The sequence below is a fragment of the Diabrotica undecimpunctata genome, chromosome 1 (genome assembly GCF_040954645.1).
Source record: "Diabrotica undecimpunctata isolate CICGRU chromosome 1, icDiaUnde3, whole genome shotgun sequence".
Classification (NCBI taxonomy): Eukaryota; Metazoa; Arthropoda; class Insecta; order Coleoptera; family Chrysomelidae; genus Diabrotica; species Diabrotica undecimpunctata.
In genome coordinates, this window is record NC_092803.1 from 34,921,658 (window position 1) to 34,939,726 (window position 18,069).

Consider the following 18,069-nt stretch of genomic DNA (forward strand, 5'->3'; position numbering starts at 1 on the left):
TAAATCAATTTTTTCGAAAAAATTTCCAACTAGAACCTAAGGGTCTTAAAAAATAATCTAACCACTCTTTTTTTTAATATTTGTTCAATATTTTTGAACAATATAATTTTCAAAAAAAATTTTATTTCAAAATTTTTAGTAAAAGGTATAAATAAAATACCCAAACGGGCTATATCACAAATACAGAACGTTTTCGGAATGTAAATTCCATCATCAGTGTAACAAAGTGCACATGCTCTGAGCCACTAAAATATATGGGTAAAAACCCTTTAAATGATATAAATTTACAAATATGTTACATTATATACTATTGAAAATTAAGATGTCTAAGTTACCGTTGGAATTGGTAACATTGCAACGTATGGCTCTACATCGGTTACTTGGTCCTGAGACAAAGTGTCTTCGAGGACCTGTTGATAACAACTGAGTATAGTGACTGTGATAGTATTGTATGTCCAATTGACATTTCCCAATTTTCAAATAAAAATATTCATTGCTTTCTGAATTATGGGCTGTTAAAAACATCTTGGAATATCCTGTATAGACAAATATGTTTCATATTTATTAAATACTATTATTTACAATATTTATTACAAATAAGTTATAGACTTTACATATAAATATTTATCAGACTCTAATGAGGCCTTACAGGTAAAAGGTCACTAATAGAAAATTTATTGTAGACTTTCTCTACGAGGTTACCGACAATATCTCCAAACATTTTCGGCACCATTTCTAAATCTGGTAATAAACTTTTTGCATTTTCTGACACCAGTTTATTGGCACTATCAGATAACTCTGGGTTATTTTTGAACAGATCATCCAATTGGACATGCATATCATTAACTTCTATTGTAGTTTCAGTTTTATTAATTTTAAGGTGTTCCTCTCCATGTTTCATTATTTTTTGCAGTTTTACTAAATGTTTGGCATGTACACCAACTGAAAAATTTATAAATAATTATTAATAAAAAGAATAGAATGTAGTATACGTATCAAAAAATAAAAATGCCCACTTGCTGCTTGCGATTGAAAATTGTTGCTTGGCGATCAGTCAAAGGCACAAATAATGCAAACAGTGCCAAATCAATTTAGTTTCAAAGTTTTCAAGTTTCAAATATACATAATATTTTTTTGACGACTCAATATAATACTTTATTAATATTTAATAAATTTCGGTTTTATAAAAAAACTGCAACGAATACATATAGTATTTGAAGCGAAGCTTCTTAATGGGTTTTTATGGTTTCTACCTAAATGTAAAGAAGTGAAACGATACAGGAGCTTTTCCAGAAGTTCCTCGTCATTGGCTGAGTATTGTTACTAGGGATTTATTGTTTATAATTAAGATTAAGACAGGATAATAAAGAATAGTGCGAAGACTAACTGCACTAATGCCATTTATCGTAAAAATTCCAAATTTTATTGAAACAGATTTTATAGTTATAACAGTAATATTAATATTCATCTTTATCTTCTACGATATTTGGCGAATGTGTGACGATATTTTATGTGTGAATAGCTGTAGGTCCAGAATACGGATAGGTAACAAACTCTCAGAACCTTTCGAAATAAGCAGTGGCCTGAAACAAGGAAATGCGCTGTCTCCTCTCCTCTTTAATATCATCCTGGAGAAAGTAGTAAGAGCAGCACAACTTAAAACAGAATTACTGACAGTAAATGGACCAAAATTATTACTAGCATACGCAGATGACATTGATCTTGTGGGAAACACAGTCACCAATGTGAACGAGACTTATAAATTGGAGGTAGAGGCAAAGAAAACTGGTCTAAGGGTAAACGAAGAGAAAACCAAATACATGTGCATCAACAGACAAAAGATACGAGGTAGAATAGGGCAAAATGTTACAATAGACCCATATAACTTTGAAAGAGTGGAGAGTTTTTTCTAGGTCGAGCTATGCTTCTTCTTTCGAAATTGCACCCATTTATCATTTATGTCGTTTATCCTGTAATTAGTTTTGATATTGTTAGTCTTGATCTGTTTATCAGTGTCTCTCCCATTATTCTTAGGATTCTTTGATTTTTTTTAAGGAATCTTTTTGTTATACTGTAGTTTTTGATTTCGTTTCAGTGGTATATGGTATGATAGGCCTAACTACAGATTTATTTATGTACATTTTGTTTCTGATATAGATGTTTGTTTCACCATAGTTAAGGTATTAATTTTTTTTTTTTTTCGAAAACCGGTTGTTATAAATTGGTCGTTTTTTCAACCATTTCGCTTATTGTATATCTTCCATTCATTCATAATACCCATTCTAGACTTCTGGAACCCTGTAACAGGTTATACAGGCCTAGTGGATATTTTTGGTACCATACTTTTGGAGTCACTTGGTAGTCTCTGCTATCTAATGCCATACAACCATATAATGTATAGCTGACTATTCCAGGTTCTCTGCTACAGAGTCTGTAACCTAATCTTGGGCCTAATACCGCATGTGAGTGAAATATACATTTTGCCATATGTTTGGCCAGGTATACTTTTCTAGTAAAAGTTATGTTGTGTTTTGGCAGTTTTACGGTCGGCTTTAGGCCAAAGTAGTTTGTAGATAATCCTCAAGCCGATTCAGCTTGTTTACACAGCATTAAAATATGTGAATTTCACTATAAATTCTATTAAAAAAAATGTCGAATGACTTCTTTGAAATCTTTTCCATATAAGAGTGGGAAAAATTGTAGACAAAGTGAAAATTATTGAGGATGATTCACTTTCAAAGGAGCCATTATTTGATGCTGCCTTAGAATAATTTAGGTGAAGATTCTGATATATGGCGAAGATATATTCAGATTCAGACAGACACTGATGACAGCGATGAGAATTTGATTTAATTCCAAATTCTATTTTTTACTATGAATCCGTCCTTTTTATAATTTATATTATTGTGTACGGTAGACGATGGAAATTACCATTCTCGGATAAGTGTAATTAATTTCGAACTATCAGAATGCATTTGTCTCATCATTAAGTAACGTTGAATAACCATAAACCATTTACAAATTATAAATAATTAAATGCAACTCGTTATATAGTCATTATTTTGCAAAACAATGATTCATGTAAACAATATTTCTGTTTATACAAAGAAATAAGTAAATATTTACAGAAACTGTGGCAACCTTGTAATTTAAGCCAAAAACAAATTTTGCATCCCAATTCTCGTTTGCGCGCAGCTCACATCTATTGTTGCTGTCCTGGGGTACATATAGTGAGACCAGTTTTTCAAATAACGCTGCCACGGTATTTTACTTCGTTCTGTTTCCTTGAATTTTTTGAATTTTTCCCTGACACTACCATATTCTTCAGACGTGTATTGCTATATTTATTTATACTGCTGCTTCTTTTATAAGTAATCTGAATATTTTTATAATGTTTTATCGTTTGGACAGTATCGGCTCTGACAAGGAGAATTTTTTTTCATCAGTGCCTGAAAAAGTCCAAGTTTTCCTTCCATATGTAGATACCTACTGACCTAATAACTGTCTTACATTATTATAATCTAAACTCAGGATTCAATGCTCTCTTAAGTTTCTATAAAGACTTTGTATATTTTGAAGTGTTTACTACCGCTAGTGATTCCTGCTCAATTTATTTTGTTTTCATTATATTGAGGCCAGATAGCGATGTCTTAAATCAATCACTATTGTCTATTTGATTTTGGGTCTGTTGATCTGGGGATCTCCACGTCACTTTATGTATACGCTTTTATTTGAAGTATGTACTACTAATTGTCATGTTCAGAGATGCTGTGAAATTTACAAGTCTCGTCTCGTGATTATTACATTCTTCGTGTATGCTGTAAGGTCCTATGGTTAGTCTGTATATCTCTTGTTGTCCTGCCTTAACGTTTTTGTCCCCAATAATTATCTTAATATGGATATTGGGACATTGTCTATATATTTGTTCTAATTTCTCTTAGAATTCGTCTTTTTATGTGTCTGTTTTATCATCGCTGGGAACATGTGAATGTATGAAACTGTAGAAAAACTTAATGATACACAACACAAATATACGCAGAGGAGCTGCCCACGTTTAAAATTTGGGATATCACATTAAGATGCACTTTCCTGTACAGTAGTTATTTATGGGACTTTTTGTAATCTTCTATTGACTATTCACTATGTTTGTCATTTGATCACGTTTGAAGAATAAGCTTGTCGGCATTGGCTGCACATTGATATTTTAGATTGAATATGGTTCATTGATTATGAATATATTTCTCTTAAAATACTTTCCAATATAAATAGCCCAGCCTGGTTAAAAAAAAGGTGGAAAAATGTTTCGCAGATATCTGAAGCTTTTAAGACATAGGTGGGGGATACTAGATGATGAATAGATGAAAAGATACTCCTAGTTTTACCTTGCGTTTTTTTTTAAGCAATAATTTATGGTCACAATTTGATTTTTTGTCTATAAATTTTTTCCCTTATATTTTAAATAAACAATATTTATGTCATTTTTTTATGTCAAGAATATCTTTATTTTCCCGTTTTTTAAATTAAAATTGATAAATAATTTACAGAGATATTTGCAAAAAAGCAGTTTTTTTGCACTAATTTATAAGTTTTAATAATTTTTTTATTAACAAAATAAAATGGTATTAATATATTTAAACATTAAGGAATTACCATCTTTTAGATTTGTGCGAAATTTCCCCTCGATCAGTCAAATATTTTATAAGTTATTTAATTTGTTTATCCCTGAGGCTAATTATTTAAACTATTGAGCTTGCCCTATGCACGATGCTAGACACATTTAGCAAATTTTATAGGATTCTTTAAGACTTAAACTATCTCAGAAGTTAAATGTATATTGCGTTTTCATCGAAATTATTTACAAAATAAACGTCTGAAAAAGGGGTATGTTTTTTACTTATAAACAATTGTAATAACTTCTATATTTTTCAAGCTACAGACTTGTACGTACAACCATTGAATAGCTGGTAAAAACGCTCACATTAAAAAATAAACCTTCTATGCCAATAGGAACGAAGTTAGTGACTATTTTTAAAAAACATATCTACATTGTTTATAAACATTAAGAAGTGAAATTTGCACAAATTTTGAATGAAAATCTTAACTTTATATTGAAACTTATAGCTATAAAATTTATCTAATTTTTCGAAACGACGGTACTTTCGAAAGATCTGTTTCAGCTCCGTTTTTTTTCGGCATCGGAACTTCAAATTGCAGCACGTAGGAAAAATTTACATTATCTCGGCTTCCTTTGCAGCTGCAAGCCTCTTTTTTTTATTCTGGGGTAGCTCGTCGAAATATGAATAACTACATAGTTTTCACTGGCCGGAAAATATGGGAAAACTCGGAAAAATTGAGTCCATTTGAAATTCACCCTAAATACTTACTTTTTTTTAATTTGCTCGAATAGTCTGTCGCAGTATTAATAATGATGACATAATTTTCACCCCCCATAAATCTCGGAAAATCCCGGAAAATCAACATATGTTTTTTCATTTTATATCAATGATGTAATAATACTTATATATTTTATAAATTAAATTTCAGGTAATTTTTTACACATTATATTATTATATTCCTTATATTAATTATAATTGTTTGTATTTTTATAATTAACAATATTGATTTTTATTCTATTTTTCTTACAAATATGATATACAATATTAATCTAATCTGCTTTACTGCTTTGATAAAATAAGTCGATTTTTTTATCACTTGCCTTATTAAATTTTGCAATGTTTATTGAACTTTACTTTTTTTATTTTCTTTACATACATTGGTTTAAAAGTTAAAATTTGGTTCATTTATTCGACTACACTGTCAGGTCTGAACCTTTTTGTTGCAGGTTTGTCTTCACTTATTAAGTCAGTCTTTCCATACATTAACATATTAATAGGCGATCTTAATGCCAAGGTGGGTCAAGGTAAGGTAGGAGAACAAGTAGGAAAATATGGGCTTGGAAACAGAAATGACAGAGGAGGTCGATTGATTCAATTTTGCCAAAGTGAAGACTTCGTAATAACAAATACATTTTTCAAATTACCTCCTCGACGGATATATACATGGACATCTCCACAACATACCAAAGAAAAAATAGTGAGAAATCAAATAGACTACATTATGATAGCAAGGAGGTATCATAATGCTGTTAAATGTACTAAGACGTACCCAGGAGCTGATATAGGCTCAGATCATAACCCGGTAGTTACTGTGATAGAGGCGAGACCAAAAAAGATTAGAAGACCACACAGAAAGGCACTAGATTTAAATAAACTTAGAAACAAAAATATACGACAAGAAACAGGAGAAGAAATAAATGAAAACCTCCGTTCAGTGCAGCAACAAATTAACGATACAAACAACGTTAACCAAAAATTAAAGTACATAAATACAGCTATACAACAGCAGGAAAGAAACATCTTACAAAAACAACAACAAAGAATAAGGGGTGGATGACACAAGATATACTAGACTTGATGAAACAAAGAAGAAAGATGAAGAATTACCCAGACAAATACAAAGAAATAAAGAAACACATAAAAAGGAGAATAAAAGAAGCCAAAGAGGAGTGGATTAAAGAACAATGTGAAGAAATGGAAACCTATGAGAAAAAGTACGATGCGTTCAATATGCACAAAAAAGTAAAAGAGATAACAGGAAGCATAAAGAAATGCCAAATAGGTAAACTTAAAGACAAAGATGGAAATCTTATTGTAGATCTAGAGAATAAAATAAAAAGATGGACAGAATACCTGAATGAATTATTTGAAGACGATAGAAACAACTTAACTCAGATAATCAATGCAAGTGGGCCAGACATATTGAAAGAAGAAGTAGAATACGCAATAAGAAACGCTAAAAATGGAATAGCAAATGGACCTGATGAAATTCCTACAGAACTGTTGGAGCTTTTGAATGATAAATCCGTAACCATATTATTAAATTTTGCAGCGAGGAGCTAAAACAGATTCCCCTACACTTTCCTATGTCGATCTTTCGAAAGTAACTTCGTTTCGAAAGGTTTTAAGTTTCGAAAAATTTAATGAATTTTATAGGTATAAAATTCAATATAAAGTTTAGATTTTCATTCAAAATTTGTGCAAATTTTACTTCTTAATGTTTATAAACAATGGAGATATAATTAACAAAAAAATTGTCGCTAACTTCGTTCCTATTGTTCATAGGTTTATTTTTTTTGTTAAATGTGAGTTTTTTTACCAGCTATCTAATGGTTGTATGTACAAGTCTGTACCTCGAAAAATATAGAAGTTATTACAATTGTTTATAAGTAAAAAACATACCCCTTTTTCAAACGTTTATTTTGTAAATAATTTCAATGAAAACTCAATATTCATTTACCTTCTGAGATAGTATAAGTCTTAAAGAATCCTATGAAATTTGTTAAATAATTAGTCCCAGGGATAAACAAATTGAATAACTTTTAAACTATTTGACCGATCAGGGGGAAATTTCGCACAAATTTAAAGTTTTATTTTGTTAATAAAAAAATTAATTAAATTTAAAATTAGTGCAAAAAAACTGCTTTTTTGAAAATATCTCTGTAAATTATTTATCAATTTTAATTGAAAAAACGGAAAAATAAAGATATTCTTGATATAAAAAAATTGTATAAATATTGTTTATTTAAATTATAAGGGAAAAAACTTATAGATAAAAAACCAAATTCTGACCATAAATTATTGTTTAAAAAAAACGCTAGGTAAAATTAGGAGTATCTTTTTATCTATTCGTCATCTAGTAACCCCCACCTATGTCTTAAAAGCTTCAGATATCTGCGAAACATTTTGCCGTGAAATCGATGATTTTTGTATAACCAGACTGGGCTAAAAGTTAATAAAGAATATAAGTTGATATCTGATTTGATAAGTTAATATAAGAAAAATATTAAAATTTTAGTATTACCTTGTAAAATTATTAGGATCACTACATAACAGATAATGCTTATTTTACATTTATAAAATGAGACCATAGTGCTTTCAGATATTAAGAAATGCAGTATCTTCTTCTTAAAGTTCCATCTCCTATCGGAGGTTGGATATCATAACGGCCATGGTCACTTTGTTGGCTGCTGCTCTGAAAAGTTGTAGTGAACTACAGTTAAACCATTCTCTAAGGTTCCTCAGCCAGGAGATGCGTCTTCTTCCTATGCTTCTTCTTCCTTGGATCCTTCCTTGCATAATAATTCTCAGCAGCTCATATTTTTCTCCTCTGGTTATGTTACTCAAATACTCTAGTTTTCTTCTTTTTACGCTGTTCATAATTTCTAACTCCTTATTTAGACGTCGTAGTACCTCAGTATTGATAATCCTTTGAACCCACTGAACTTTTAATATTTTTCTGTAACACCACATTTCGAACGCTTCTATTTTTCTTATGTGTTGTTTCTTCAATGTTCAAGCTTCCATTCCATATAGTAAGATAGAAAATATGTAACATCTTAGAGCCCTCAATCTGAGATGCAACTGAAGGTCTCTGTTGGTAAGCATTGTCTTCATTTTCATAAATGCTTGCCTTGCAGTTTCAATTCGGACTTTGATTTCTCTGCTTTGGTCATTTTTGTCATCAACCCAGGTTCCCAGATATTTGTATGTCTCTACTTTTTCTATTTGGGTTTGCTCTATCATTAATCTTTCATTTCCATGTTGCGTTTTTGAGATAATCATAAATTTAGTTTTTCTCTTATTTATTTTTAGTCCGTATCTAATGCAATAATCGTTAATTCTATTTACCAATTCTTGTAGCGATTCCAGGGTGTCTGCCATTATAACGGTGTCATCAGCGAATCTTATGGTATTTACTATTCTTCCGTTTACAGAGATTCCATCACCCAGATCCGCTATCGCTTCCTGGAATATGGCTTCACTGTACACGTTAAACAGTAATGGTGACAGAACACAGCCCTGTCTTACTCCTCTCTTTATATCTATATTTTCGGACTTTTGTTCTTTTATCTTTATATTGGCCTTTTGATTCCAATACAGATTGATAATGATTCGTAAGTCTCGTCTGTCTATATCTTTGTTTCTCAGTACTTCTATTAGTTTTTCATGTCGGATCTAAGCATCTTTGAGAGAGGACATTAAAAGTAAACAATGCCTCTCTCGTTCCCAGTCCCTTGCGGAACCCAAACTGAGTATCATCCATATCTTCTAGTTTTCTGTATAATCTTCCATGAATCACCTTTAGAAATATTTTGAGGGTATGGCTTATTAGTGATATTGTCCTATAGTCTGAACAATCTTTGGCATATACTGTTTTTGGTATTGCTACAAAGGTGGACACCAACCATCCCTGTGGGATTTTTCCAGTTTTGTATACTTCATTAAATAGGTCCAGAAGTACAGGTAGAGTTTCACCGTCTAGACATTTCAGTAGTTCCGCAGGTATGTCGTCTGGACCTACAGTTTTTCCGTTTTTTGCGTTTCGTATTGCTTGTTCGATTTCCTCTATTATGATCTCTGGCCCCGTTTCGCTGTCGATTTCTTCCGGTTCTTGTCGATTATCCTCAAACAGATCTGTTATGTATGTGTTCCATTTTTTTAATTTCTCTTTAATTTCTATAATGATTTTTCCATTTGCGTCTTTCAGAAGGGCATCTTTCTTTTTTCTCAGTGTATTTGTCATTTCTTTTATTTTCTTATGCATGTTAAAGCTATCATACTGTTTAGCATATGCCTCTATTTCACTGTATTGATTAGCAAGCCAGGTGGATTTGGCCTCTTTTATTTTCTTTCCTATCAATCTCTGTAGTTCCTTGTATTTTGCCTTACTCCTGCCTTTATGTTTCCTTCTTTCCTCCAGTAGATCTAAGATTTCTGAAGTCATCCATCTATGTTTTTTTCTTATTTTTGTCTGCAGTAGCTTTTCTCCTGCCTTTATTAAAGTTTCCTGTACCATGTTATATTTGTCATTAACATCTGTTGTTTTTATCACGTCTTGTTTGATTTTCTTTAAGTTATCATTTATTTCTTGTTTTAAGCTCTGACGTATAGGTTCTTCTTTTATCTTTGAGACATCAAACCGTGGTATATTTGTTTGTTTTTGGATCTTCTTCAATTTTATCTGCATTACGCCTACTAATGGATTATGGTCTGAATTTATGTCAGCTTCGGGGTATGTTCTCAGAGACTTTATAGCGTTTTTATATCTAGATTTTATTAAAATGTAGTCTATCTGGTTTTGAATAATGTTGTCTTCTGAATCCGCAGGTGATTTCCAAGTATAAAGTAGGTAATTTAAAATTTGTATTCATTATTACCATCTCCTCGCTTTGGCAGAATTCGACAAGTCTGTCCCCTCTTTCATTTCTTTCTCCCAAGCCAAATTCCCCCACACATCCGTCCACTTTTCCTTTTCCAACCTTGGCGTTGAAATCTCCCATCACCAACAATATATCATCTTTTTTTGTGGATCTTATGATTCCGTTCAATTGCATGTAGAACCTCTTTATCTCGGTCTCATCTTTGTCGGCAGTTGGTGCATATATATATATATATATATATATATATATATATATATATATATATATATATATATATATATATATGTATTATATATGCAGTATAGAATCCTATAATTTCAATGCATCAAATTGTACATACACAGTTAATAGAGGATGTATTAAAAATGTAAAATTATAACTTACCAAGTGTTATTAGGCTTTTACCGCTGCTATCCAAATTGAACAATAAAAATTGTCCTTGTAAGATGTAATCCGATCTCAATTCAATTTTGGGAAGGTAGTACTCAAAAAAGTCAGTCAGGTTATTACGATAGTGCTTAAAATCTATTAAATTGAATTGGTCTATGTTATATATATTTAGATTTCTCAATACGAGCTTCATGTTTCGATCCGACAATAGGGTAGCTCCTGGTGCTTTTAAAGGGTTTAGCGAAGGAATTCCAAGTTCTGGGATTCCATTCCTAACCTTCGGTTTTAATTTATTTATGTTTCTTATGATACAATCATTCAAAGTTTGATCATAGTAACATTGTTCCACAAATGAAGCTAAAACAAATACAAACTATATACAGTAGTTCAATGAAAACACGCTTAGAAGTTCTAGGTTATTTTTTATTAAATAAATTCGTAGAAAATCTTCGTTAATATTAAACATGACTCCTAAAAAAATTGTGTAAAAACGTTTCATTACTAGTATCTTAAAACAGAAGTAAATAATACTTAGTTATATTATACAGTATGATGCAAATGTATGGAATAAATTCATTATTTCAGAAACAAACGACTTTAAAAAAAAATCTTAAAACACGTCAATTTTAATTTTTGAATGGTCATCAACTGACATATATGTGTTGGACATTACGTCATCAGTGTCGGCGTAATGACGTAATCGACGATTTTTTTAAATACAAACCGAGGTCACGCGACAGCTCATTTGAAAGGTCTCCTTATCGCCTTTGCAACGATATAATAATTTGAATATTTATTTCTACAGGGTTAACCAAAACTGTTGGTTTATTAATACAATTAACTTACAATAAATGTTTACTTAAATACAATTAAATTACAACAAATGTTCACATTGACGACCTTCAGCAATGTGAAAGATGGGCAATAAATTCTTTCCTAACGTTTTCGATGACTTCAGGTGCTATTTGTGCAATTTCCGTTCTGATGCGCTCCTTCAACCCTTCTACATTATTCGGTCGATTTTGATACACTCTGCTTAAATATCCTCACAAACAAAGTCTAACGGAGTCAAATCTGGAGACCTTGGTGGCAAATCGATGTTTATGGCAATTTGATTGTTTATAATGCCGGCCCAAAACATTCATCTTCTCGGGATATTGTGTCCTATACTCTTTCATCCAATGTGGATTTTCACTTGCCTAGTATCGATATGTCTGGCGATTTACGTGACTGTTTAGCATAAAAGACGTTTTATCAGAAAAAAGTACCTTTTGTATGAAACCCTGATCTCTGTTACATTTTTCCATAACGGTTTCGTCAGAAAAATTAAATTAACATTTTTTGCACTAGTAGACTTTTAACTGTCAACAGAACTCTAACCTACGTTTTTCATTATCAAATTTTTGTCAGTTCGTGAAGTTTCTCTTTTAGTTTTTACTTTGTGGCATTCGGACTGCTTCAAAAGTTTAAACAAAAACGTGAAGAAAGAAATTAGGAACGATCATACAAACTATACTAACAATCTAATAAAAGATATAATACAAGATAACTGCAATATGAAAGTACTGAAAGCAAAAAAAGCGGCATAACAAAAATCATAGAAATAAAAAATGAGAAAAGCGTCACCGTCCGAGTCAGAAAGGAAATAAGCGAGGCCATTAAAAAATTCTACACTAAATTATACTCGGTAAATACACAACCACAACAACGACGTACTGAAGGAACAATAATTAACACCGGCCCAGAAGAAATACCGGACATAACCGACTATGAAATAAGAATGGCCCTAAATCAAACTAAAAACAAATAAATGTCCGGGAGAGGATAAAATTACAGTTGAATTAAATTGAATTAAAACAAGCTAACACATAAGCTCGATTTCTATCAACCTATCGAGCAGGCTGGATTCAGAAAACAGTTTAGTACCATAGACCACTTGCACACCGTAAGAACACTGATAAAAAAATGCACCGAGTATAAATGTTCCAATTCATATGGCGTCCGTCGATTTCCATAAAGCATTCGATTCCATCGAATTATGGGCAGTGCTTGAATCTCTAGAAAATGCACGTATAGATTCAAGATACACTTCTTCTTCTTCTTAGCCTTCTGTCGTCCATGTTTGGACATAGGCCTCTCCCAACTCCTTCCATCGGTCTCTATCCTGAGCAACATATTTCCAATTTGTTCCGGCTATTCTTTTAATGTCATCAACTCATCTCATCTGTGGTTTTCCTCTTGGTCGTTTACTTTCGTAAGGTCTCCAATGTTGTATTGTAGTATTCCAACGTTGGTCTTTTTGCCTAGCAGTGTGGCCCGCGAAGCTCCATTTAAGTTTGGCAATTTTTGTTGCTATGTCCTCGACTTTTGTTTTGGATCTTACCCAGTCGTCCCTCTTTTTATCGGACGGTCGTATACCTAACATTGCTCTTTCCATTGTTCTTTCTGTTGTGGCTATTTTATTCATGTTTGCCTTGGTTAGGGTCCAGGTTTGACATCCATATGTCATGATAGGAAGGATGCATTGGTTGAACACTTTGCTCCTTAAGTATTGGGGTATTTTGCGGTTCTTAAGTATCCAACTAAGTTTTCCAAATCCTGCTCATGCTAGTCTTGCTCTTCTAGTCATTTCCGCACTTTGGTTATCTTTGTCAAGTCTCAGGATTTGGCCTATATAGATATATTCCTGGATTTGTTCTATCTCACTGCCATTTATATACGTCTGGGGTCATCTGTGTTTGTCATTATTTTTGTTTTTTTCATATTCATTTTTAGGCCGACGTATTGGGAGCTGGCTGCTAGTTCCCCCACCATAATTTGCAGTTCCTCGAATGTGCTCGCTATAATCACTACGTCGTCAGCGAATCTGAGGTGGTTTAACTTGTTGCCATTAACGTTAATGCCATAGGTTGACCAATTTGTAGTTTTGAAGACGTCTTCTAGGGCTAGGTTGAAAAGCTTTGGCGATATTACGTCTCCTTGTCTCACTCCTCTCTTAATGGGGATGGGATTTATATTTTCGTCTAGTTGTACGATCATAGTTGCGTTTTCATATATATTATGTATTAGTTGCCTATATCTCGAATCTATTCTACAATTATTACTAGCTTGTTCTATGGCCCACATCTCGATACTATCAAACGCCTTTTCATTGTCGACGAAGGCAAGAAATACTAAATGGGTAGTTGGTATTCACTCTATCAATGTTCTCATTGTCAGCAGATGGTCTGATGTACTATATCTTTTGCGGAAGCCAGCCTGTTCAACCGGTTGGTAATTGTCCATGTTGTAGGTTAACCGGTTGTTAATAATTCTCATAAATAGTTTGTATACTTGACTGAGCAACGACAAGATACACTAACATAATTAAAAACATATATGAAAATGCCACCATGCAGATAAAGCTGGACGAAAGCACAAAAACTAATCCCATAAGACTACAACGGGGAGTAAGACAAGGAGACACCATCTCTCCCAAACTATTTACCCTTGCTCTAGAAGACATTTTTAAGAAACTATAATGAAACAACAAGGGTATCAACGTCGACGGATCATACTTAAACCACTTGAGATTCGCAGATGACATAGTTTTAATAGCCGATAATATCCAAGAGCTAAATGATATGTTACAACAATTAAATGCAGTTTCAGGAGCGGTAGGCTTAAAAATGAACTACAATAAAACAAAAATACTGAGCCGAGACCTGACAAATATAACAATACAAAATCATACCATAGAAAATGTTGAACATTATGTATATCTATATCTAGGTCATGTTATCAAACTAGGAAAACCAAATCAAGATGCTGAAATTAAAAGAAGAACACAACTGGCATAGGGCGCTTTCGGCAAACTAGCATATATCTTGAAAAACACCTCCATTGCTGTAAACTTAAAGAAAAAGGTGTATAACACATGCATACTACCAGTTTGTACCTACGGCTTGGAGACAGTAGCTCTTACCAAAAAATCTGCTAAAAAATTAGAAACAACGCAAAGAGCAATGGAACGAATCATGCTTGGAATATCACTGAGAGACAAGATTATAAACACCGAAATAAGACGTAGAACGAAGATTTACAAAAATCAAATGGCGCTGGGAAGGTCACGTAGCCCCTTATAATGACAACAGGTGGACACGGAGAATTCTAGAATAAAGACCAAGGACGACAACAAGAAGCATGGGAAGACCTCAAAAAAGATGGGTAGATGACATAAGAGCAGTGGCAGGTAAACGGTGGATTAGATTATCGCAAGACAGAGAAAGATGGAAGCAATTGGGAGAGACCTACATTCAGGAGTAGATGGAAAATGGTTGACAAAGAGAGGCATTCAAATACAATAATTTCAATTCAACAAAAATTGTTTTTACTAATGAGGCATACGCTGATATACATTTAGTTTATTGCGAAATGAGGTGTAACGCTCGAGCAGTAGAATAGATACACTGAAAAATTTCCCGATTAAGAGAAGCAAGTTTAGTGTTCTCAAAAAATAATGAAACAGAGCGACATAATGATGTAACAGAACATCAAGATGTTACTTTAATGGCAGCTGAGAAAAATTTAAAAATATGCGTGCGAAGACTATCTGTCATGTATCCCACAGTTTCAAAATCTTCCGCAAGAAATATCTTACATAACGAAAATTTATACTTTTTTATTTTACAAAGGTACAAGCACTGCTAGAAGGAGATTTTCCTGCTTAAAACATTTTCAAATCGATTTTTCTAGAAAACGGTGTATCCTACAGACTTAAAGTAAGAGTTACTTTTTAGTGCTAGAATATCTGAAAATTTAATAATCTAGTATCATAAATGCTTAAAAGTTACAGACAAAAAAGATATGTATTAAAATACCCGTTGGCCTACCCAAAACGGACGCCTATGAACGGTACTAAAAATGAGCAATTATTAAAATTGATTCAACTCTGGAGGATAAATAATCGTACCAGTTTTTATTTTTCTAAATAGAAGCGTTCTGTAGTTATTAAAAACTACTTATAAGGCTCGTCAAAGAACTCTAGCTCTCTTGGGAAACATTTTGGGACTAGGTGAATTGGTTTCAGTTGTCTTAAAATTATCTGAGTATTCTCCGGTTTTCGTTTGTCAGAATAGTTTCTGGACACCCTTTATATTAGATTAGATTTAAGAAAAGACTATAGGGCAAATTCTTGATTTTAAGTAACTTTAGTAATTTATAGATTATATTATATATATAATTTATAGATAGATTAAAATTACTTATTGGTCAATCTTAAATAAATCTTAAATAAACGAAAAAAGACGATAAAAGAGTATTACGAGGAAAAAATCAAATAATACGACCTCGAATAGAAGCCACATATTTGGTAGTTGATATAAGAAAAAGAAACATTTCGAGGAAAGAATATAAAAGATAAAACGTACAATGAAAGTGGACAACAAAAACGATAAAATAAGGAACAATATTAATAAATTAATGTAAATTCAAAACTAGCTCCAACATTTAAAATATGTTAAAAAAAAAATTAAAATAAATTAAATATTACTACTTACGCAGCTGTTTTTTACAGTCGACATACTCAAACAAGATCATCCCAAGTATAATAATGTAAATGCTGTTCATTGTAATTATTTGTTGATAGTATAATAAATTAGCTGAAGTGCAATGAGTGTTGGCACCATACTACAACAAATACATGCACTTAAATGGGCCTGTAATTCTAGCCGAAGTTCAAGTAGAACTAAACAATTAAAGTTATTTTAAATAAATTAATGTCATTATAAAATATATAGTCGCGGCGAAATTAAGATCAAATTGTTTTCTATTATATTTCTATGAACTTTTCAGTGTTTAAATCTGTAAAATGATAAACAAGCCACTGCAGTGTTTGGGAATGTTTTCCTCTTTGGTTGGTATGCTCCTTATAAAGAGCAAATAAAAATGTTAATGTAGACCAATAATTATTCCGGTCAAGTTGGCAAAAAAATAGGGGTTAGATTACAAAATTCGCATAGAGCTAAAAGTTGGTACGAATGTTTGGAACACCATTATTCGCGAGGAACCGCAAAGTGGGCGACGCCTGGTGGTAGATTTCAAAAGCATCCACTTCGGGAAAACCTTGAAATTGTCATTAATTTGTATACATAATAGCGACCGGTTTATATTGTAATTAACAATGACTTCGACTTCAAAAAACTATTGCAGTGTTCCTCAATGTTCATCCTATTATAATTAACAAAAAAATTCCATACATAAAAGTTTGGCAATGAATTTTGCGAATTGACAAACCTATAACCAAGTACATGACTGTGTGCAGTTTACATTTTACTGAGAACGATTACTTTCCAAGTAAGTGTTGATTAAAATATTATTTATATTTTAATATATTTATATTTAATTTACGTTATAGTAACACCTGAAACTAAATTGAGAAGACTGAAGAAAGATGCTGTTCCATCAGCTAAATTGCCCCAAAGGTCTCATGAAGTTATTAGTAGAAAACGTAAGGCGTAATTTACAAAATATACGTGGCCAGCTCCAAAAACTACCAAAAACGTACTCCAACTTTTACTTGTAGATGATTTATATTATGGTTAAACCACACGTGTAGATGATTTATATTAAACGTTTTATAGCTTCGAGATCAAATGTCAAAATTATTTGTTTTCCCGAAGTTATCATCCATCTTGGAAATCTTGAGCGCCCCCTGTCGGAATTGGCTATCGCGGATAAGTTAAATAAATAAAAAGTGACCATCAATCCCACATCCCCAAAAAGTTATTCAAGGTCAAAGTTACAAAATATGGGAAGTAAAAATATATTAGGCACAAAGTATTGTAGATCGTGTAATTATAGTCACTGTGGGGGAAACAAGTCAATATCTCTACATTCAAATTCTTTACAACTGAATAAATTTTGCTAAAACCTTGGAATTCGTCTTCTTCCGAATTCTTGGAATTCGGAATAAGAATAAAAAGTCATCTTCAAACAATTATAAATTGCTTAGTATTATATCTAGAAAACCCAATAAATATCTCTTTGTTTTTTGATAAGTTTTAATTTTGTTTATGGCATATTTTTCAATAAAACGCTTTGTTTTTGAGTTATTCGTGAGAAATCATTGTTTTTTTTTGCGGAAAGTATACTTTTTCAAGTGCGAATAACTCAAAAAGTATTGATTTAGCGAAAAAAATTGTATAACATTTTTTGTTTAACCCGTCACCGGTGAGGTGCAAATTCAGTTACATTGAGAGTGATGTGGAATCTCACGGACTCCTTTTTAAAAAATAAAAAAAAAGATTTAGGTATTTAACAAAAATTCACTAAAATAAGTTAGAACTGGATGAATTTTATCCGTTCGTAGGTATATGAGTAGGTATATAAGTTATTAAAATATCTTTATTTTACAATAGCAC

General features: G+C 32.1%; 2 protein-coding genes across 3 annotated transcripts in view; one reads left to right on the forward strand and one right to left on the reverse strand.

Annotated features, from left to right (window-relative positions):
* Positions 1-18,069, forward strand: part of LOC140438503 (uncharacterized) — a 146,043-nt gene that overhangs the window by 69,707 nt on the left and 58,267 nt on the right. The window lies entirely within an intron of this gene.
* On the reverse strand, positions 540-16,371 carry LOC140438491 (circadian clock-controlled protein daywake-like). Its single transcript, XM_072528154.1, has 3 exons — positions 16,207-16,371; positions 10,664-11,026; positions 540-942 (listed from the first exon to the last, which is right to left on the reverse strand). The coding sequence occupies exons 1-3, from the start codon at positions 16,274-16,276 to the stop codon at positions 635-637; spliced, it is 741 nt and encodes a 246-aa protein (XP_072384255.1). The 5' UTR covers positions 16,277-16,371; the 3' UTR covers positions 540-634.

What these genes read in the sequence shown, in the direction of transcription:
- LOC140438491 (XM_072528154.1), bottom strand. Translation starts at nt 16,276, where the DNA reads ATGAACAGCATTTACATTATTATACTTGGGATGATCTTGTTTGAGTAT. An exon ending in CGACTGTAAAAAACAGCTGC is followed by an intron (nt 11,027 to 16,206) that starts GTAAGTAGTAAT and finishes TATTTGTTTTAG; the next exon opens with CTTCATTTGTGGAACAATGT. An exon ending in TAAAAGCCTAATAACACTTG is followed by an intron (nt 943 to 10,663) that starts GTAAGTTATAAT and finishes TAAATTTTTCAG; the next exon opens with TTGGTGTACATGCCAAACAT.